The following is a 22,342-nucleotide window of genomic DNA, read 5'->3' on the forward strand; positions in this document are numbered from 1 at the left end:
AAGAGTACGAAGACTTCTGATGCTTTCATGATCCCCTGTTCGGTGGATCGCAATTATAAATTCGGGTAATTAGAGGCAAGCGGGTAAAGCGATAAATAAGATCAAGCTATACCTACTGGATGCCCCGTACCGGCGTGATCCCGCAATTTTGTGGAGAGAGCAGAGATACGTTTCGATACTACCAGATCCTGATAATGTGCCGCTCTGATTCGGGCATCTGGAAGATTGGTGGAAAAGTTATGAGGGGCCAGAATTGACCGAAAATTTGTGATTGCTATTACACACCTAATTGTTAAAATAAGAATCAGCGCAGGAGAGGGACTTTCCTCAACGAATCAAAATTCAACAAAAAACATACAACAGTTAGGATTCGCATGTGGTCACCCACCATACTACTAACTAACCGGCGTGTGGCTTAAGTACGGCTGAGCGGACGGGAAGCCCTGTTCTCCACACCCTATGGTCGTATGTGGAAGATGAAGCTGTAAGGAGGTATGTATACGGTTCATCTTCGTCATCACATATTACTCTGATACGCACGTTCCCTGTTGTATGTCCGTAGACTACCATTATATACCACAGGTTTGTGCCAAAAGAAGAGAATAGCCCGAAAACTGGATCAACAAAGTTCAAACAACATTTTGTCTTCAAGTCCGAAGTGGAGATCTTGGCTTCGGGGCAGCTTTCGGAGATTCTAGCCCCACCGATATGCAAGTCCGAAATGTACAAAGCGAATCACTTTGCATGGGGTACAAGCATGCTATGATTTTTGTAGCTATGAGATCTCCGAAGCCTGTCATATTCCCGTAATTGCATTCCGACAGCCCAGATGGCCAAGTTTGCCGAAAGATATATTTCCGGGGTAGTGTCTGGGAGCCTCCACATGCTGTATAAAATACCACGATCATTAGGCCTTGAGGACATAATCTCATGCAAATATTGCAAAGTCCTCGTGAAACCATCTATCACACAAATTCTCTTCACTTATCGCTTATCCGCTGCAATGGGTTCCACCTCTGACGAAAAGATCCTAGATGCCCTCATTGTGGGCGCAGGGTTTGGTGGAGTCTACCAACTCAAAAAGCTTCGTGAGAATGGGTTCAACGTCAAGCTCGTCGATTGTGCCACAGACTTCGGTGGAGTCTGGTACTGGAATCGATATCCCGGGGCTCGAGTTGACAGTACAGTGCCTCATTACGAATTCTCTGATCCAGACCTCTGGCAAAACTGGTCCTGGAAGCAACGGTTTCCTGGCAGTCAGGAACTTCGAGACTACTTCAGTTTTGTGGCAGATAAATGGGATTTAAGGAAGGATACCGAATTCAACACGTTCATCTCGGAAGCAGTCTTTGATGAACAGAGTAACCTTTGGCATATCGCTAGCTCTTGTGGAAAAAAGTTTGTGGCGAGATATTTCTTGCTAAACACTGGTTTCTCTGCAAAACGCCATATCCCAAATTGGAAAGGGATTGAAAGATTCCGGGGTACGTGGGTTCACCCTTCATACTGGCCCAAGGAAGAGCCGGATCTCAGAGGCAAAAAAGTTGCTGTCATTGGCACTGGGTCAACTGGAGTGCAGCTTGCACAGGAACTCAGTAAGGTTGCAGGTCACTTCGTTCTGTTTCAACGGACGCCGAACCTGGCTTTGCCCATGGGACAGATTAATTTCAAAGTGGGAGAGCAGGCTATCCCTAGAGAAGATTATCCTGATCTTTTCAATGGTCGTCGTAATAGCTACGGTGGATTCAACTTCAATTTCACACCGCGATCCACTTTTGACGATTCACCAGAAAAGCGAAAGGAAACATACGAAGAGCTCTGGAAGCACGGAGATTTCCATTTTTGGCTTGCGTCATACCAAGATATGCTTTTCACCAAAGAGGCAAACAAAGAGGCATATCAATTCTGGAAATCAAAGGTCAGGCCACGAATCCACGATCCTCGTCTTCGCGACATACTTGCACCCGAGATTCAGCCCCACGGCTTTGGCTCCAAACGTATCTCTCTAGAGAATGGATTTTACGAGATTTTCAACCAATCCAATACGTCACTGGTGGACATAAAATCCACGCCAATCGTCGAGGTCACGGAACGCGGAATCAAAACCACAGAGAAGGAGTGGGAATTTGATTACGTCATTTGTGCGACTGGCTTTGACGCAGTCACTGGTGGTCTCTTGCAAATGGATATCAGGGGAAGGGATGGTCTGCGCCTGACCGACAAGTGGAAGAATGGCACGAAAACATACCTTGGTATGGCTGTCACAGGGTTCCCAAATATGTTCTTTACGTATGGGCCTCAGGCACCTACTGCGCTGTGTAATGGGCCGACTTGTGCGGAGTATCAAGGTGACTTTGTCGTTGGGGCTATGGAATATATGCGAAAGACAGGTCAAAGGCGCATCGAGGCTGGGGCTGAAGCGGAACAGCTGTGGGGTGAGGATGTTCGCAAGTTTGCTTACTCTTCATTGCTACCTGAAACTGACTCGGTGAGCTTGCCCCTTTTTCTCATCATTGAATTTTTCTCACTAATGCTGCTACAGTGGTATATGGGATCCAATATCCCGGGGAAGGTGCGGGAACCTCTCATCTATTTAGGCGGCGTGCCAAACTACTACAAGAGCCTTGATGCATGTTTGAAAGGTGGTTTTGCTGAGTTCCAGCAAATTTAGTTGTTCATACTTGATTTGTGAATGCTCGTCGCGACTATATTATCTTCATTTCTGACATCTAAGCAATGGCTGGTTGGTTAAGTGTTTTTTATGACTCGTAGTTGCTTTCTTTCCTACCTTCCCCAGGTTGAGGTCCTATTATGTTGAATTAGTGCCTGATTACCTAATTCGGCCAGGACCCTGTATAAAATCAAGCCATGGCTAGAAACTGGGATCGAAGGTTAGGTAGGTATGACCAATTCAATGGAAGTTCTCCACAGACTTTCTGTTCTTGCTGTTAGATCTTGATGAAGATATAAGTTGTAATAATACCATGCTACGCGATTTACGTCAATTCTGACGATTGATCCAGTTTCTTGCAGCCTTCGGATATTGTTTCGGAGTCGGGATAATTTAAGTTTCGGACTCTGATAGGGTTTTGAGATTCAGGAACTAGAAGTGGGGCTATTTACTACCCGTATATCCGTCGTGCTCCTGACCGCAGTAGCCGATATTATGCACTTTTGAGACTAGGCTCTGTATTAGTTCCAAGGATATGATCTTCAAGAGAAATGCCCTATTAAATTATCTTGATAAGAGGACAAAATATCAGAGGTGTACAAAGGAGACTCGTCTCAGAAATCTAATCCCGTTCATGAACCAACCGTCCACCAACCCAAACAGCCTTAACATTCCGGTCATCACCACCCCAAACCCACTTATGAACTCTCTCCTCCCACGTTTCGCTTCCAAAGATATCAACATTGCTCACAGCGCCGTGTCTGATGACATTCTTCCCAGCAGGCTTATCAAGCAATGTCTCCGGGTCTTCCTGGCTAACATAACCTAGCTGAATCAACTGGGCATCGAAGATCATTCCAACTTCAAAGCCACCAAGATCATCAGCCATATCAATGACAGCAGCTCCACCACGTGTCGCAAGATACAAACTCTCTTCCACGGAGAGTTTCTCCCGTCCAGTCTCGTCAACATTTCCATTGCAATGGTGGTCGTTCTTCATTTCATCAAAAGCAGTCGTGTGGTTCAGCAATCTTGACACAAGACAAGCCTGTCTCGCTGCTTCAAGGATACTGGGACTATACCCACCGCTCACATCCGTCCCGAGACCAACGGTTATTCCCTCGTCAAGGAATATACGTACGGGCGCGATACCAGACCCGAGCGCAGAGTTTGAAGCAGGGCAATGCGAGATCTTGGCATCACGCTCGAAAACCAATCTTCGCTCGTCGGCCGTAAGGTGTACTGCGTGTGCGAGGATCGTTCGTGACGTAAGGAGGTTGTACGTATCGTATACGCCAGCATAGCTACTTGATTCGGGGAATAGCTCTTTGACGAGGGCGACTTCGTTAATATTCTCTGAGATGTGTGTTTGGATGTGGAGGGGTGGCGTATATGATGCGGCGAGTTTACCCAGGTTTTCGAGGACGGGGCGTGTACATGTTGGCACGAATCTGGGGGTGATGATTGGTTTAACGAGGCTGCCCTTTGGGTCCATGGCGTGGATATACTCGATTGTAGCCTTGGTTGCTGTTAAAGATTCCTCGGCTGAGCCGTCGCAGTAGTAGTCAGGGCAGAAAGATGGGTTGTCCATGCAGACACGGCCGATAAACGCGCGTTGGCCTTTGTTGTAGCAAAGACGAGCCAGCGCATTTGTGGCAGCGATATGAATGGTTGCAAAGTAGGAGGCGCAAGTTGTGCCTTGGGCTAGAGTACGCGCGACCACTTGATCGTAGATGCGCAGGGCGTTTGATGGTGTATCTTTGGGGTTAGTGGAATCCTTTTTGTCGTCGACCCCGAATGCTGCTTCCATGGGGAACGTGTATTCCTCCAGCCAGTCTAGTAGGGTAGTTGAACCGAAGAGACCGGAATTTGGGTATTGTGGAGCATGAATGTGGGTATCTAGTAAAATGATTAATGATGAGCATATGCGCGCAAAGATGCATGAACTTACCAATGAAGCCAGGGAAGAAGAACTCATTGCGCTCTATGCTGGCACTGACGAGTTTCACCTTAATCTGCTCTCCGTTGATATTCTTCTCATTGGTCTCGGGATTATCGATATTCACCCAGCCATTACGGGCCATCAATGCCTGAACCTCCTCGTAATGCTGCGCCTCCCAGTCAAAGCCTTTGATCCGGCCATCAACCGCAGACACCCAGAGAACACCATAATTCCGCACCAACTGTGGCTTGGGCTTATTCCGGGATTGGCCCTCCGTTAGCCGAGGAAGGTGGATAAATGCGCCATAATACACCGTCAACTCGTACTCAGGCTCCATGATGTAGTAGTGCTTTTAGGGATTGGTATAACAGCCCCACAAGAATGGTGGATGAGGAAGACTGTCTATCGGTTCTAGGTCCGTGGCCAAGTCTAAAGTGCATCTAAGTATAAAGCAAGGCTCTCGGAACTTCTAGATCAGAGTCTGACTGATCGGTCACAAATGGAAACAAGATCGAGAATTCAATACATCTCGCCCAGAAGAAAGCGCTTGATATATGTGCAAATCAGTCGCGCGCACGTCCAAAAAAGTAAATAGACTCCTGTGTAGTATCCGGTTGGTCCTTCTATATTTGACGGCGGTTCTGGCCGTCGTCGTATCGGCTGCGGGTGGGTTGGGTTGGGGTTGAGATCAACTTGACAATGACAGCGGATCCGTCGTGTATTTGTACCCGGTGATCGGCTGCTTCCGGTGGGGTATTACTGATTACAATCATACCGTCGCGGGTGAGACCTTTGTCTTATCCGCAGGTATTAAATGAGTTGGTGGGGGTGGTGTCTGTACGGTATTGTAAGAGGGGCACTGATAAGAGCGGCATATCCCACGTGTCAACCAATGCGAACTAGTCAAACATCAATGGCATATGCTTGGCAGTAAGCTGACGATCTAGGCTACATGCTACCAGTGTGGCAGTGTCCAAGTGACATTCTACTTGGCCTTGATGATGTCCTCTGGCAAGCAAAATGCTGTAGTACTTCAATACCTTGCCGAGTATTCACGTCTAAGAGTACCACCATCGAAACCATGAGTGATTCAGAGGGTAGGCAAGCACCAGGCGATTATGAACGAATTATCTTTAACAGCATTCCCAGACTCTTCTTCCTCGGAAGTTACATGGCAGGTAGCATGGTTTGCATTGTTAGCACTAGGACTTACAGCCATGACGCAACCATGTGGGAACGTCCTCTGCCTAAAAGCAAAAAACCACCGCCTTTACATCCGCGCCTCGCCAATAGTCTGCGTTGCCGATGTTTTACAATTTATCCTCTTCATCCTCCTCGGGTTCAGCTCTACTTCTAAAGTGTGGCTTCACAATATCAAGTTTGAACTTAAAGAACGTTTCGATGGAGAATCGGGCGCTAGGGATCTACAGGCCTCTGAGCATTCGATATTGACTCGTTGGATATTAATGATACTGGGCGGTAGCCAATTTCAAGTCATAAAACTGATGTCCATGGAAGGAATTCCGTGGACACAAGCTTGGGCAATGATGTTCTTCATCTCCATCATTTTTGGGGAAATTCTCATACTACTTGCGCGTACTGTCAGTCTCGAAGACTCAGCGAATACACCCCACTTGTGGCGGAGTTACAATGTATTCGGTTCTTTGGACTACAAAGTATCAGATGTTTTGGATTACATCGCAATCATTCCGATCTCCCTACAATTCGCGCTCTGCTACGTTGTCTGTTTCGCATTTCAGACGTGGCTTATTTTCAGGATCGGCTATTTATTCGAAGATCCCAAAATGACCTGGACTGCTTGCATCATTCTATTCTATACGTTGTACTTTTTCCCTATACTCTTTGAAGTTGCAACCATGGTCCGGAAGAAAATATGGCCTAGGCCGCCTGCCGATGGAAGCTCACCTGCACTTCTAAGGATGGACTCGTCGAAGCAACGAATTTTCTCTTTGGGATGCCCTGTGTTTATTTCGTTCCTACTATTTACACCTTACGTGCGCGACCAGGACGTATTTCGCCCGGCTTTAACGTTATGGGTATGGATCTACATAAGTTTCGCATTTTGTTGGCTACTCTTCGGAATGGCAAAAGACTCGCCCGGGCCTATTCTTGGAAGTATTTACAGACGGGTGTTCCGGGTAGATTCGCTCAGAGGATCACAAGCTGTCTCACTGGCTTTTCTTACTTTTCTCGCCAGTATAATGCATTATGGAGCGATGTACAATTCATCTGGAACGGTGAATCCAAAGTGGACGGGTATATTCGGTCGATGACGATACTCCAAACATTATGAGGTCCACATATGTGCAAAATAAGGGAAAACTGCCGGGCGGCGTTTGAGTCTTTACATATCTGCACCCAGCTACGTAACCGAGGTAACTTACAGCATTAACAAGGTAATCATAATTATTTTGTTGAAATTTTATATCTAGGCTGAGCCACTTAAACAGTAAAAGGAAATCATCATCATCAGTACAAAAAAATGTTGAATGTATACACAGAAAGTAACCGCGGAGTCGTTAAAGAACTCGCGCGCAAATGCGCATCAGCGCAGGGGTATCATATAATCTATTCAGTCTCATCGACGGGGCCGCAAGTGCAGAACAGATTCTGGTCACCGAAGGCTGTGAAATAATTAGCATGGTCATAAATAGAAACTCAGAATTGGAGGGTGCTTACCATCATCAACACGAGTCACAGAGGGCCAGAATTTCTTCTCCAACAACCAGGGTTGCGGGTAAGCGGCCTGCTCGCGAGTGTATGGGCGGTTCCACTCGGCTGTGAGGAGGTCACGCTGGGTGTGGGGAGAGTTCTTGAGAACGTTGCCCTCGCGGGGCTGCTTGCCGCTCTCAACCTCGGCGATCTCGGCACGAATAGAGATCAGGGCATTAATGAAGCGGTCAAGCTCCTCCTTGCTCTCGGACTCGGTGGGCTCAATCATGAGGGTGTTGGCGACGGGCCAGGACATGGTTGGGGCGTGGAAGCCGTAGTCCTGGAGACGCTTGGCGATATCGATAGCCTCGATGCCGCAGGTATCCTTGAAGCCGCGCACATCAAGGATGAACTCGTGGGCGCAACGTCCGTGCTCGTTGGTGTACAGGATTGGGTAGTGGGGCTTCAGCTGAGACATGATGTAGTTGGCGTTGAGGATGGTGATCTTAGTGGCGTGGGTGAGACCGCGGTCACCCATCATGTTGATGTAGTTGAAGGTGATAGGGAGGATGCTAGCACTACCCCAGGGGGCGGCGCTGATAGGGGGAGAGGCCTTGTCGCCGCGCTTGGCCTGGAGGTAGTCGCTGGTAGGGTGCGAGGGCAGGAAGGGACGCAGGTGCTCGGCAACACCGATGGGGCCGACACCGGGACCACCACCACCGTGGGGGATACAGAAGGTCTTGTGGAGGTTCAGGTGGCAGACGTCGGCACCGATCTCACCGGGAGAGCACAGACCGATCTGAGCGTTCATGTTGGCTCCGTCCATGTAAACCTGGCCACCGTTCTCGTGGACCAAGCGGCAAGCCTCCTTGGCACCGGGCTCGAAGACACCGAAGGTGCTGGGGTAGGTAATCATGAAAGCAGCAAGCTCATCCTTGTGCTTCTCGCACTTGGTCTTCATATCCTCCAAGTCCAAGTTACCAGTCTTGGTATCACACTTGACAGTGACCACACGCATACCAGCCATAGCGGCACTGGCAGGGTTGGTACCGTGAGCAGAGACGGGGATCAGGCAGACGTTGCGCTTGGCATCACCCTGGGCCTCCTGGTACTTCTTGATCACACGAAGACCAGCGAACTCACCCTGAGCGCCAGAGTTGGGCTGCACTGTGACCTCGGCCATACCGGTGATATCAGCAAGCTGTGCCTCCAGATCATCAATCATCTGGATGTAGCCCTTTGCCTTGTCGGTAGGCATGAAGGGGTGGATGTTGGAGAACTCGGGCCAGGAAATAGGAATCATCTCGGTAGTAGCGTTGAGCTTCATAGTGCAGGATCCCAAGGGAATCATGGAGTGGGCCAAAGATAGATCCTTGGACTCGAGGTGGCGGATGTAACGAAGCATCTCAGTCTCGGAGTGGTGGCTGTTGAAGACGGGATGGGTCAGGTAGGCCGAGGTACGCTCCAGAGCGGCGGGAACAGGGGCGATAGCAAGGGCTCCCTCAATGTCGACAGGGCCAGCAGACTTCAGAGTAGCGAATACCTTAAGGATGTCCTTGATCTCCTCGCGGCCAACAGTCTCGTCAAGAGAAAGACCAACCTTGTTGCCACCAAGGCGACGCAGGAAAAGAGACGCATCACGGGCGGCAGCAACAAGGGCATCAGCCTCGGAAGCACTCTCCAGCTCAATGGCCAGGGTATCGAAGATGGCCTCGCCCTCGGTGTTTGAGCGAATGGGGACGTTGTACCCAAGAGAGACCAACTTCTGGCGCAGGAGAGAAGTCATGGACATGATACGCTGGGCAATGGACTTGAGACCAACGGGACCGTGGTAGATGGTGTACATGGCAGTCATATTGGCGAGCAAGGCCTGGGCAGTGCAAATGTTGCTAGTGGCCTTCTCACGACGAATGTGCTGCTCACGGGTCTGCAGAGCGAGGCGCAGAGCGCGGTTTCCAAGACGGTCCTTGGACACACCAACAACACGACCGGGGACCTTACGCTTGTACTTATCGGCACAGGCGAAGAAGGCGGCGTGAGGGCCACCGAAGCCCATGGGAACACCCAATCGCTGAGCGCTACCGAAGGCAATGTCAGCACCGAATTCGCCGGGGGCCTTGAGGATGGTCAAAGCCAATAGGTCGGTGGCAACGCTGAAGGTACCACCCTGGCCGTGAATAGAGTCACTGAGAGCCTGGAAGTCGTTGACACCACCCTCAGTGTCGGGGTACTGTGCGAGAACACCAATCAGGTGGTCACCCTGCTCCTTCACGACCTTGAAGTCATCGGCCAGGATATCTCCAATAACAAGGTTAATTCCAAATCCTTCGGCACGCGACTGCATCACGGCAATGGTCTGGGGGTGGCAGAGATGAGACACAACAAATGACTTCTCAGCCTTCTTCTGCTTGGAGGCAGGCATGGTAGCGAAGGACATGGTCATGGCCTCGGCGGCAGCGGTGGCCTCATCCAGAACGGAGGCATTAGCGAAGGGCAGACCAGTAAGATCAGCAGTGAGAGTCTGGAAGTTCAACAGGGACTCAAGGCGACCCTGACTGATCTCGGGCTGGTAGGGAGTGTAGCTGGTGTACCAAGCCGGGTTCTCGAGGACATTGCGGAGGATAACTGGGGGAACGATGGTCGGGTAGTAACCGGTACCAATGTAGGTCTTGCCAGACACATCAATCTGCTTGCGGTAGGTATCGAGGAGCTTCAGCATGTCGGTCTCGCCGAGACCGCCCTGCACACTAGAGCGGTGTAGCTTGATATCGGCATGAGGGGTGGTGATCTTCAGGTCCTTTTTGGACAGGATATCCTCGGGGAGGACCTGCTTGACGAATTGATCCAAACTCTCGGCCGGGGGATCGAGGACAGCCAGCATCTCTGCCGCGGCATCGGGTGAAGGGCCAATGTGGCGACGAGGGAATGTATCGAGGGGTTGGAAAATGTCCTGTGGGTGCGGGTCGCCATGGGCGGCCACGGAGCTAGTATAGACTCCACGCTTGGTGGCCGGTTGCTGAGTGTGTAGGCCACGACGGATGTTCAATGGTGCAATTGAAGCTGATCGGAGTGCAACTGGAGAGGGACCAGCTCGCACACGCGACCGCAGCACCAGCTGACGGCTGCTGCGGAGAGCAAACCAAGACGCCGCCATTGCTAGAGCTACCGGGGAGATGACGTAGGGAGTGGAAGCGGGCGCAACTCCAACACCTTCAACGTCGGGGTAACAAGGATGTTATAGGTGAGGGGAGAGGTTTGTAGGAGGGAGAAAAAGAAAGACGAATTGGAATGTAATTTATGATGTACATAAAGTCTTTCCCACCATTACACCTTTTCCCTACATTGACCGAGGGCGGCGGGGAACCACAGTATCCCGTGATCGGGAAACCATGATAAGCTCCTTATCTCACCAATCACGAGACCGCCCACCGTTTCTGTGGACCACTTTCTTCTCTTCTACTCTTTTCCCGTCGGGAAACTAGACCGATAAAGACTCCACAATGCGGAGCTTTCTCTCCGGCTTCGATACCGGAGCTACACAGCGGGGACACAACGGAAAGATTGACATTCACACTCTACTAATACAATGTACACGGTCTTCCTGTCGATTGCACGAGAATCCAGGCAAGAAATGTGGCGGGAAGTGGAATGAAAACCCTGATGAAGATGAATGCATCATCCGAGGAATACTTACTGCAGCGATAGCAAAACACCGAACGGGACGTGCAGCAGAACCCAATTGTATCCAACTTACAATTTCCAGTAATCATCGAAGCCCGAACCCAGCTCCGAAGCTCATCACGATCCTCAACACCGCCCTTGCGACATCTATGGAATGTTACACCTGTTCCTGTCGGTGGGTAAACGTAAAGCCCCGATAAGAGCTATGCGATAAGCAACTCCGCGATCGTGACACCAGCGGGGTGAGAGGATGCAAGGGTTTAATCGGCACAAAAATACACATGAAACATCGAAATAATACACATGCACCTCGCTAATTCATTAACGCTGCAACCCGAAAAGATGTGGTCTGTCACCTATTAATGACCACCTATAGATCCATATCCATCGCTGTCTTCCTCGTCCTCCTCCAGCAATGGCTCCCTTTCTTCATCCGCTTCTGCCTGGGCACTCAGTCTGTGACCTTGCACGGTGACAAAGCCTACCAGCGCAACCCCGACCACAAATCCAGATACTGTCAAGAACGCGTTGATCGGGATCGGGTTTTCGTGGAATGTGTGGTGGGTCAGTGCATCCAGTCCATACTGGGAGAAATTTGCGAGACCGGAAAGACAGATGATAGTTCCGTAGACGCGACCAAAGGTTGCGAAGCCAAACACCTTTGTGGCGTAGTCCCTGTGACTGTTAGTACCTGTGCTTAACGCGTCTGGACGAGTTCTAGTGTGAGGCTCATGAGTACTTACGACATGGCAGAATAATACAAAGGTCGCAACAAAACAAATAGCACGACTGTCATATAGCCGGCCCACAAGGTAGGAATCGAGTTGAGCACGCCAATAATAGTAGTAAAAGCCACGATCAGTGCAAGGAGCGAAGGCACACTCAGGCGATCCAACAAGAAACCGATGAAAGGCGTGAATAACACACCACCGACCGGCAACGCGACATCAAAGAAGGTATTGATTTGTTCGGCTGCTTCGATCGAATTGAGCATGTATTCATACTGTGCTCGGATGGTAGCGATAAAGTAGTTCATCCGGATCATTTGTAAAATAGTCATGAGAGTAATTAGGATGAACCACGGAGTAATCATCTGCTGGCGAGCGGGTAATCCATGCAATACACCCCAGACCTGGCTGACCTGCTGGCGGTCTTCCTCTTTCTCCGCGCGAGACTGGATCTCATCCTTGCTGCCGAGCACATCATGAAGCTTGCGCGCTTTAAGCTTTCGGCGCTCAGCACGCTTACTGCGCACTCGTCGGAGTTCACGATCGCTCTCGATTTCATCGTCAGAAGAGTGCACGTCATGCGTTGCGTCCTCCGCCCATTCCATTTTGTTTTCCAGTTCGAATGGTGGAACATAATCACGTTTTGGCATGAATGTAAGCAGGGCCAGAAAGATCAGCGCTGGGACGACCAGATATCCCAAGAAGAATCGGTCGGGGGTGAAGGTCCGGCCCGATGCCTCGTAGGCAGATTGATAGAATAGGAATACGGCCGCTGAAGCATCAAAAGCTCCAGTTATCAGCGCGACAATCGAACCCGCATACCGGGGGAATGCATTGGCGATTTGGAATGATGGCACAAAGATAAAAGTCCCGCTGAGAGCCAAGAAGAAGTTGCCAGCCAGAAGGCCCTCGAAACCCGGTCGACGAAATGAAGAGGCCATGAGCAAGCTCCCAGCCATCATTATAAAGCATCCGATAAAACCACAGACGCGTGATCCATAGCGATCGAGGATTGTTCCAACCGGGAGTGCGGACACATTGGCCGTGATAGACGCGACGGTGAAAAAAAAGTTAAGCCTAGACAGGTTAGAGCTAGAGTGACACTCAACAAGACAAGAGCATACCCAAGATCCTGCTGCTTGCATAATTCTATCCCATCGCGTAACTCATCCTCGGTGCACTGATCATGATAGACACCTTCCTCGACAAGAACGGGCTTCAACGCGGCAAACCCGAACACAATTCCCGACGCGACCCAACACGCGAAAATCGTGAATGCGACCTGGGCTAGACACTTCAGCTAACGAACCTCCTATGTCTCGTGTAGAACGTACCTATTCTCTTCAGTGCGGAATGCTTATAAGCTGGGATGCCGGGAGCAGGCTCGACGACCGGAACAGGTTGAGTGGGCGGCTGAAGAACATCGTAGCTGATTTTCCGACGAATCGGTGTAAAATCTTCGCCAATGTCTGTTTCTGGTTCACGGTCGATGCCCTCGAGAGCGGACACGTGTTGGATCAGCGACATTGCTGTGTTGAACAGGTGTCAGGGTTGTGAAGGGATTTATGTGAGGGGAAGTTCCAAGTGGACCTGGGAAGTGGAAGGTTCTGATCCGTTCTAGATCTGCACTGTTCTCGGGGGCCTCGGTATCCTTCAAATAAATTCCAAGTCTTTTGTGCTATCTGATCAACTTTGATATCCTTTAAATTGTGATGCGGAAAGCGCTCTGTGGCTGGGAGCTCTAAAGCTAGAATTCGTTAGCTTCCCCAATTTTTTTTAGGGGTTGATTGTCCAACCCGGGGATCCGTTCAAGTCAGTGGCAAGCTACTTTAATACCTAGCAAGTGTAATAAGGACCAATGAGATGTTTTAAATTCCGATTCTTAGTGCGAGTATTGCTACACGAGAGTTTCACGGTCGGAAATATCCATAGCATGACACCGGAAACCGTTAAAAGTGGGGTTCACCCGCGACCGTTTCTGACACTTAGGGAAGAGCTTATCGCGAAGATTTCCATAGAATCGACGGATGTGACGCTTGAAATTGGGAAGCTCCAGCCAGACCCCGTACATGGGCCTCGTGACTTCGAGACTGCCATGCATTGGCGAGCGCACCCATGGATGCACGGATACATATCCTCACCCCACCGGTTGCAGTAAGTCCACGCCACATCCATGGATGAATCTTCTCTGCGGACGTTGACGATAAGTAATTAAATAGACAAGACTGTGAATGTTAAAAGATTAAAGATATGAATCAAATATTCTTTACCACACCGATAGGTGAGGGGCGTCCAAACACTAATGATTAAGCTTAAGATTTAGACAGCGCATAGAAACCACATACACCTCTGCCACCTAATCTGCCATTTACATGAAATCTACATAAACCAGGCGGGCAGGAATCTCTTTCCATGGCTCTTCATCTTGGCGTAGTTTCGTCCCTGATGCATTGTCAAAATTACTATATTTGGTGAATTAATCTATTTGTCCTGGCTCGTGCCATGGCAATGCGTCTACAATGACGTCGTGGGCAACCTGCCACACGCCCATGACGTAGTGCCGTTATCCGTCATTTGATCGCACCACCCAGCATCTTTCTCACATTCACAACTCAGTGACAATTTGGTTTTGATGTTGTTGTTATTTGCGCAATCTGAAAATTGAGTACCTGGAGCTCAAACTACAGACCGCGCTATACTGATCCCCGCGAAGCGCATCACGGTAAACAAACACAGCGCTGATCGGCACTAAATAAAATGGCGAGCATTTCGATTAACGCCCCCGGCCTGAGTAACGGCCTCTTATATAACAACGGCGACAACAATGCGCGACTCTGTATTACGGCTGAGACTGGTGAATTTGACATCGAGACGATCAAAAATTGGCAGGAAGAAGGTTTCGACGTTGTCTATTTACCACTGAACGAGGGCGGCAAGGACTATGAGGCCCGACTACGGAGTGTCAAAGAGGGACTCGGCGTGGGAGAGAACTATGGAGTGATCGGTACACCCTTCCGACGACCCGAAAAATGCAAACTACAAAGCTAACTGTCAATAGCATTCGGAGAAGCTGCCAGCTATTGTCTGGACTACTATATGAAGGGCCAGAATTGCAGCAGGCTCTGCTGTCTAGTCGCATACTACCCAACTGTTATCCCCGATACGCGCTGCCGCTTCCCACTCGGACTCGAAACCCTAGTCCATCTCGCTGGTAGCACCGTGAATGTCACAACCGTTCCGACTGCGCTTGGAATCCAGGGCAAGAAGCGTCGCACAACACGACCAATCAACCCGGGCATTGGAACCGGCGAGCGTCTCCAATTGGCATACCCAACTTTCACCTATGACTCCGCACAACCCGGTTTCGCGGAGAATGATATGGAGGAGTTTAATCACTTGGCCGCAGATCTCGCTTGGACGCGGACAATCAAGGTCGTGCGCAAGGGATTCTCCCGAGATGTGGACCTGGAAAAACGGTGGGAGGATCATCAGGAGAGTAAGCACATACCGATCTCCAACTGATGAGCAATGGAAACTAATTGTGTGCAGGTAAATTCTTCGCGAGTAACCTGAATAACACTATGGACGGATATGTCAAGCACAAGACCCCGGCTGTTACCTACACCTCGACACTAAGCGGTGGAATCGGATCACAGGCTCTGCGCCGTTTCTACGGAGAGTACTTCCTTGGCAAACTTCCCCCGTCCATGCGAATCCGTCTTCTATCCCGAACGACGGGCGCCGACAGGATCGTAGATGAACTCTACATCTCATTCCAACACACCCAAGAGATCCCATGGATGCTCCCCGGTATTCCCGCAACAGAAAAGCGCATCGAGATCATCCTAGTCAGTATAGTCAGCATGCGAGGCGGCCGTCTATCCTCAGAACATGTATATTGGGACCAAGCTAGTGTGTTAGTCCAGGCAGGCCTTCTAGACCCGAAGCTTGTGCCAAGTGGAGTCCAGGGTGTCGATAGATTACCTGTTGTTGGACGGGAGGCGGCTCGACGCATTCTGCATGAAGATCCGGAACTTGAGCAAGAGGATTATCATAATCGGATGATCAGGAGGGCAAATGCTCGGTCGAGGAGGGAGCGTAGTGGACGAGCTTCGACTGTTGCGGATGAGTCGGGGGCTGAATTTAAGAGTGAGGCTGAAATGGGTAATGGAAACAAGGCAAAGGGGAAGTCGGTTTTGGAGAGGCGTCCTCCTAAGCTTCAGCGTGGTCAGACGGAAAAGACTGAGAATGGGGGTGATGAGGGGACGGCTACGGAGACTGAGTCTACGGCGCCTTCTAAGCCTGAAAATGGAGATCACAAGGCTTATGTGGAGGATGGTAATGGAGAGGAGCATTCTTAGTCTCCTATCTACTTTCACATTGCGAGTATGTCTTCAATGTGTCATTTTTTTCTCTAGTCATGTTCTTCCAGCAGCCGCCGTGGAAATCTCATCTTAGTTTTAATTTATCTGATCTATTCATTGTTATTGAGTAAACTGATCTTTTCTTTCCCTTATGTGTCATGCTATAAACAATGCTAGCCTGTCAATCCTACTCAACAACCAATCTCATACCCATGACGTTCGTCTTCCCAATACCCCCATACTTCGTAATATCCTTCTCCAAAGCCTCAACATCCACAAACCCAAATTTCCTATAAAGACCCTGACCATCAGCAGACCCATGAAGCCAAAACAGCTTCAATCCCTCCTTGATCCCATAATCAAGTCCAACTCTAATAAGCGCAGAGGCAATACCACAGCCCCGATACTCAGGAAGTGTACACAGCACTCTTAGAACTATTATTCGATCATTAGCACATGAAATGGAACACGAATTTGAAACCAACTTGTACATACGACCATAACACTTCTCATCCATATGCCTTTTCTTCAAATTATTAAGCTCCCCGATAAGCTCATTGCAAGCCTCTACATTCGCAGTCGAAGGCCAATCAGTAGTATCCTTCCAATCAGAGGTTTTCTCAGGCTGTTGATAGAAACACCAAAGAGCGCATGCAACTATTCTTTCGCCGGTTGGTGAGGTTTCATCGGGTATTACCGCTTTCCAGAATTTGCTTGGCCCGTTTTGTAGGGTGTCGGTGAAATTTTTGGTGCGAAAGGCTATGCCTTCTTCTGTTGGAGGACCGAAGGTTATTCCCCAGAGTGAGCTTTGAGGCTCTTTGTTCACGCTGGCTAGGGCCGCTGCTTCTATTTTTGCTAGCTCGTGGCAATCATTTTTTGTTGCGGGAAGAATGCGGAATTGGAGTTGAGATGGGGCTAGTGTTGACATGTTGCTCTATAAGATATCTTGTGAGTAGGTAAATTGAATTGCAATGAGAGGAAAGCTATACTGAAAATCGGGTTTTATGAGAGGAATGAGTCATATGGGTTATGTTCTATGGTAGTGTTCTTACGGGAGATTAGACTGTCAAAAATGCGAGGTCAAAGCTGCCATTGGGATGAGTCAAGTCGGTAACTCTCCGTATTGATACGGATAAGCTAATTTTTCTACTCCGAAGTGCGCTCTGCTAAAGTTCACACTATTTGCTCGTACTTTGTCACGATTATTGATTTCTATTTTTCAGGCGCCGCTTAGCGACCACACACATTAGTCGACTCCATTCATATTTCAATTTCTTGAACTCAAATATCCATCTTTAATCTCACAGGTGTTCATCACTGGTCTCCTCGGCAAGGTGACCCACTTGTTCGTCGGGTCTCTTCCGAACTGGGGCATATTTAGCACCGACAGCTCCGCCAGGGGCTTCGTTCATGTAAGGAAAACGCATGGTCCTCCGTTACGGGCAATGGGCTTTCACCGGATGATAAATGGCTATGTCATAATATTCCGGTATCTTACACCAAACAACACGTGGCGCCATGTTTCGATAATGTATGTAGAATACGAAGTGCCAAATTTACTAAACAAATTAATAAATAGCTACCTCTTCTTGCCATCACAAATCGCGAGCACCAATATGCTTCTACAAATGCACGACTTGATATAGCTCTATGTACGTAACCTATATATGATAGCAATTTTAGTTTGATCAATGCAAGGGAGAAACAGAGGATGGGAAATGATATTTGATAAAAACTAAAAATAAGAATATCCTAACATAACCACTATAAACGCAAACAGAAGACTAGGCACCAATATTACTGGGTCAAAAAAAGTCCTTGAGGCAAGACTCGTCTTGTCAAAAGCCGGGTCTGGCACGGAGTCAAGTGAGGACTCCATCTCAATTTCATGGGTGTCCGGCACGGAACGCTCGCGTATGAGATTCCTCAAAAAATCACGCATCTGTTCTGATGGTGATCCAGTGAGCTCGCAACAATTATCAAGCGTATTGGGCACTTCAAATATCTCATGCTGTTGATCTGGATGCATTCGATGGTGGTTGGAGTTTTGCGGTATGCAGTCTGAGCAAAGATCAACATGGGCACAGATTTTGCACACAAAGTAAGAGTCCGTAATAGGATTTTTACAAAATTCACAGAATATCCAGCATTCTGGAGTGTTTTCAGATTTGATCTGCAGCAAATGGAGTTGGAATAGATAGCGCGCGTTGTCCAGTTCATCGAGAAACAAGAAATAGCGACCCAGTTGTTGCACAAGAGGCCACAGAGACTTCAGCCTAGAATGAAGAATGGCATCTGATATTTGAAAGACAGATAGACGAACGCTCAGCTTCTGAGTCTCAATGGGTGTTAAGATTATTTGAGGGCAATGAGGACGAATTTGGTGCATCAGGCTTTGATTTCCATATGTCCAGTCCATGATATTTCTGCCATAGCCATCCATAAGGCTAGGATCAGCACGGAGATCGAGAAGCATTAAAGCGAATTCAATGTGCCCGTGGTGAACAGCCAAATGAAGAGGACTTTGTGAGAACCTGTCCAGGCTGTTGACAGCCAAAGCAAGCTGCGGAAATTGATGGAGAATGTGGAGCATATCTCTCGAGGATGCAATATGCAAAGGGGTATGACCGAGATCATCTGTAAGTAAAACATCTGCGCCAGCATCAAGAAGTATCTGAACCACGTGGGATTCATTTTCATGAACTGCTGCTGAAAGAGGAGATCCAAATGGTCCACTTTGGGCATTAACGTCTGCCTGAGCATCAAGTAGCATTCGCACTATCTCAGTGGATCCCCCCAATGCAGCGGCCTGGAGGGCATTGCCATATTCACCACCTTGGGCATTTACGTTAGCCTGAGCGCTAAGTAGCATTCGCACTACCTCAGTGGATCCTCCATATGCAGCGGCCTGGAGGGCATTGCCATAGGAACCACCCTGGGCATTTATGTTAGCCTGAGCGCTAAGTAGCATTCGCACTACCTCAGTGGATCCTTCATATGCAGCGGCCTGGAGGGCATTGCCATAGAGACCACCTTGGGCATTGACGTCCGCTTGAACGTCAAGTAGCATTCGAACTGTCCCAGTGGATCTTCCTAATACAGCGGCTTGGAGGGCATTGCCATATTCACTACTTTGGGAATTAACGTCAGCCTGAACGTTAAGTAGCATTCGAACTGTCTCAGTGGAATCCCCCAATGCAGCGGCCTGAAGGGCATTGCCATAGAGACCACCTTGGGCATTTACGTTAGCCTGAGCGCTAAGTAGCATTCGCACTACCTCAGTGGATCCTTCATATGCAGCGGCCTGGAGGGCATTGCCATAGAGACCACCTTGGGCATTGACGTCCGCCTGAGCGTTAAGTAGCATTCGAACTGTCTCACTCGATCTTTGATATGCAGCGGCCTGGAGGGCATTGCCATAGAGACCACCTTGGGCATTAACGTCAGCCTGAGCATCAAGTAGCATTCGCACTGACTCAGCGGATCGTCCATATGCAGCGGCCTGAAGGGCATTGCCATATTCACCACTTTGGGCATTAACGTCAGCCTGAGCATCAAGTAGCATTCGCACTGACTCAGCGGATCGTCCATATGCAGCGGCCTGAAGGGCATTGCCATATTCACCACCTTGGGCATTGACGTCCGCCTGAGCGTCAAGTAGCATTCGAACTATCTCAGTGGATCCTCCATATGCAGCGGCCTGGAGGGCATTGCCATATTCACCACCTTGGGCATTTACGTTAGCCTGAGCGTTAAGTAGCATTCGAACTGTCTCAGTGGATCCCCCCAATGCAGCGGCCTGGAGGGCATTGCCATAGAGACCACCTTGGGCATTGACGTCCGCCTGAGCGTTAAGTAGCATTCGAACTGTCTCACTCGATCTTTGATATGCAGCGGCCTGGAGGGCATTGCCATATTCACCACCCTGGGCATTTACGTTAGCCTGAGCGCTAAGTAGCATTCGCACTACCTCAGTGGATCCTCCATATGCAGCGGCCTGGAGGGCATTGCCATAGGAACCACCCTGGGCGTTGACCTTTGCTCCAGCCCCTAGTAGTATCTCCACCACATCCTGATGACCTTCGAACGCAGCAGCTTGTAGCGCACTTTGACTTCTATTTCGTGTGCTTTCAAGGGTCACTCCTTTAAGCAAAAGCCATTCGACAAATGCCACATTCCCTCTCCTTGCCGCCTCGATTAATGGGGTTCTCCCATTTCTGCATCTAGCCTCGTGGTCCGCTCCTTTGTCCAGGAGTATTTTTCCCGCTGGTATATGACCCCATCTTGCTGCTAAATGCAATGCTGTGCTTCTGTTTTCATCTTCCCTCGTGACGTCCTCGCCATTTAACAGTGCAGGCTCTATGATGTCAACCAGATTGGTAGCTGCGGCGATATGTAAGAGGGTTGTGCCTTTTGCTGGACATGCTAAATCATGTGGATTCAGCACTCGATAGGTCTGAATCCATTGATTTATCACCCGCTGTAACATATCTGATTCATTCTGTACTGCGTCCGCCCGAGAGCCGGCGGCTTTTTCTGCGTGAATGAACAAGTTTGTGGTGGCGTAATTGAGGAATGAGTAAACCTGGATGATTTTTTCTTTTCCCTGGTCCTCTAGAATCTCTTGAGGCAAGTCTATAGTGGCTAGATATACCATGCATGATCGATAGAGACTCGCTTGGCATTGAAAGAGAATCTTGTTGCTATCAGTGGGTAATGTGATTCCGTTGGCGTGATGATGTAAAATTTGAAGCCCTTTTGCGCGGAAGAAGTCGTTCACCGACTGGTGTATTACCTGTATAGTCTCGTCGTGATCTTCACTTGAGACTACTTCAGTTAGTCCACCAGAGAGAGTCTTGACTCTTCGCTTCATGCGTTCGTTGCTTTCGACAAAACCATTGGCCTTCTCCCATCCCCTTAGAGAAATAGTTGTCGTTTTGCAATTACTGGCCGCTAAAGCATACCGCATTTCCGTCACTGTAAGGGGTCGCTCAGCGAGGCATATCCACTGGAAAAGTAAAAATGAGTTCTCCCAATTCTTGTACTCTATCACTTTGTTTAAGATGTAGGTATACACATCGTCTAAGCCGGCTGGGATGTCGCGTAACCAGAGGCGGGTTTCATCAAACGACTCCCCTTCTAATATTCTCCTGCAAACAAGAGGCATTATGAGGTGGGCCCATTGGAAGACCCCGTTTGCTTGTTGAATTAATTGCTGCATCAGTACTTCTCTAGTCTCTTGATCAAGACCCTCTTCGACCTCCATATCGGTAAGGGTGTCTTTGATGTATGTGGAAATGTCGTCATAATTATGATCCTCGACATTGATCTCCATAGCCTGATCGTTTCCCATAATAGGATAATGTCGACATGAGATACAGATTTGAACGGCTAAGTTCTTCTTTCCTGCACGATCAATAAGCCGATGGAAGTATGTTGTAAGCTGCTGAGCGGACTCAGCCCCAGCTTCATCGAGAGCATCCACAAAAACCGTGACGGACTGTCGATTAGCTGATGCTAGGATAGCACCTGCTAGTAGCTCTTCTAGCAACACTCGTGGCCATTCCCATTTAGATTCACTAGATCCAAACTGCCGACACCGTTGTTCGTAGGTCTCGCGCACTAGAGGGCGCGCGCTTATATCGCGGTCAAATATCTGGTTAAGCAATGACCTGAACATCCCTAGCGGTGTGCGTTGTAATTCTGTGCCCCGGGCGCTAAAGAAGAAGTCGAGCCGAATGCCCTGGGTCCCGTCTTGCAATGTTTTAAGCGTATCGTGGAGGAATGCCATCAAAGTTGATTTTCCCGCTCCTGGCTTGCCCTTGATCCATAGGAGACCGCAAGACTGGCTTCTCCAGGACTTATACTTTTCCAACTCCAAAATCCATTGGCAAGTGTTGGCATGGCATGGCTCGATATTGTCCCTCCGATCTAGCATTTGCGGGAAGGCTAGTGACCTAAGCACATCTGCCGCCGTAGTGAGTGAGAGTCTTGTTGGCTAGTACAGGGCAATGCGAACCGTGGTCTGTCCTCTGCTGTAGGCACTCAGGTTGGTCTGGGCCCGGTGACAGTCAATGATGTTGGTTCGGCTTAAAATAGGCACCATAAGACGAACCGGATAAGATGTTGATTACCCCGTGGTTGGTTACCACCTGACTCCCTGAGTTCGTGCCACCAAAAGAGTTCGAAGTCATGATTAGTTGAAAGTGCACACAATGATGCTGATCAAGGCAGAGTGATAGTTTCAGCCCCCAGGAAAAGGATGACTACGTACCTAAAACCC

General features: G+C 49.1%; 7 protein-coding genes across 7 annotated transcripts; 2 read left to right on the top strand and 5 right to left on the bottom strand.

The window, feature by feature from the left end:
* Positions 1-1,003: 1,003 nt before the first annotated feature.
* Positions 1,004-2,671, top strand: N7484_007914 (flavin-containing monooxygenase; the record flags this gene model as incomplete). The annotated part of the gene is made up of 1 exon (XM_057118301.1): positions 1,004-2,671. The coding sequence occupies one exon, from the start codon at positions 1,004-1,006 to the stop codon at positions 2,669-2,671; it is 1,668 nt and encodes a 555-aa protein (XP_056971336.1).
* A 622-nt stretch (positions 2,672-3,293) lies between these two features.
* On the bottom strand, positions 3,294-4,950 carry N7484_007915 (uncharacterized protein; the record flags this gene model as incomplete). The annotated part of the gene is made up of 2 exons (XM_057118302.1): positions 3,294-4,570; positions 4,623-4,950. 2 exons carry the CDS (start codon positions 4,948-4,950, stop codon positions 3,294-3,296), a joined length of 1,605 nt encoding a protein of 534 aa, XP_056971337.1.
* A 2,252-nt stretch (positions 4,951-7,202) lies between these two features.
* N7484_007916 (glycine decarboxylase subunit P) lies at positions 7,203-10,440 on the bottom strand (the record flags this gene model as incomplete). Its single annotated transcript, XM_057118303.1, has 2 exons — positions 7,203-7,258; positions 7,314-10,440. The coding sequence occupies 2 exons, from the start codon at positions 10,438-10,440 to the stop codon at positions 7,203-7,205; spliced, it is 3,183 nt and encodes a 1,060-aa protein (XP_056971338.1).
* An 886-nt stretch (positions 10,441-11,326) lies between these two features.
* N7484_007917 (putative MFS transporter) lies at positions 11,327-13,222 on the bottom strand (the record flags this gene model as incomplete). Its single annotated transcript, XM_057118304.1, has 4 exons — positions 11,327-11,642; positions 11,711-12,772; positions 12,820-12,982; positions 13,030-13,222. The coding sequence occupies 4 exons, from the start codon at positions 13,220-13,222 to the stop codon at positions 11,327-11,329; spliced, it is 1,734 nt and encodes a 577-aa protein (XP_056971339.1).
* Positions 13,223-14,452: 1,230 nt separating this feature from the next.
* Positions 14,453-16,056, top strand: N7484_007918 (dienelactone hydrolase; the record flags this gene model as incomplete). The annotated part of the gene is made up of 3 exons (XM_057118305.1): positions 14,453-14,699; positions 14,754-15,191; positions 15,245-16,056. The coding sequence occupies 3 exons, from the start codon at positions 14,453-14,455 to the stop codon at positions 16,054-16,056; spliced, it is 1,497 nt and encodes a 498-aa protein (XP_056971340.1).
* A 190-nt stretch (positions 16,057-16,246) lies between these two features.
* On the bottom strand, positions 16,247-16,987 carry N7484_007919 (GNAT family N-acetyltransferase; the record flags this gene model as incomplete). Its single annotated transcript, XM_057118306.1, has 2 exons — positions 16,247-16,494; positions 16,555-16,987. 2 exons carry the CDS (start codon positions 16,985-16,987, stop codon positions 16,247-16,249), a joined length of 681 nt encoding a protein of 226 aa, XP_056971341.1.
* An 807-nt stretch (positions 16,988-17,794) lies between these two features.
* N7484_007920 (uncharacterized protein) lies at positions 17,795-21,997 on the bottom strand (the record flags this gene model as incomplete). Its single annotated transcript, XM_057118307.1, has 1 exon — positions 17,795-21,997. One exon carries the CDS (start codon positions 21,995-21,997, stop codon positions 17,795-17,797), a length of 4,203 nt encoding a protein of 1,400 aa, XP_056971342.1.
* Positions 21,998-22,342: the final 345 nt, after the last annotated feature.

The sequence above is a fragment of the Penicillium longicatenatum genome, assembly GCF_028827895.1.
Source record: "Penicillium longicatenatum strain IBT 33135 chromosome Unknown contig_4_segment0_segment0, whole genome shotgun sequence".
Lineage (NCBI taxonomy): Eukaryota > Fungi > Ascomycota > Eurotiomycetes > Eurotiales > Aspergillaceae > Penicillium > Penicillium longicatenatum.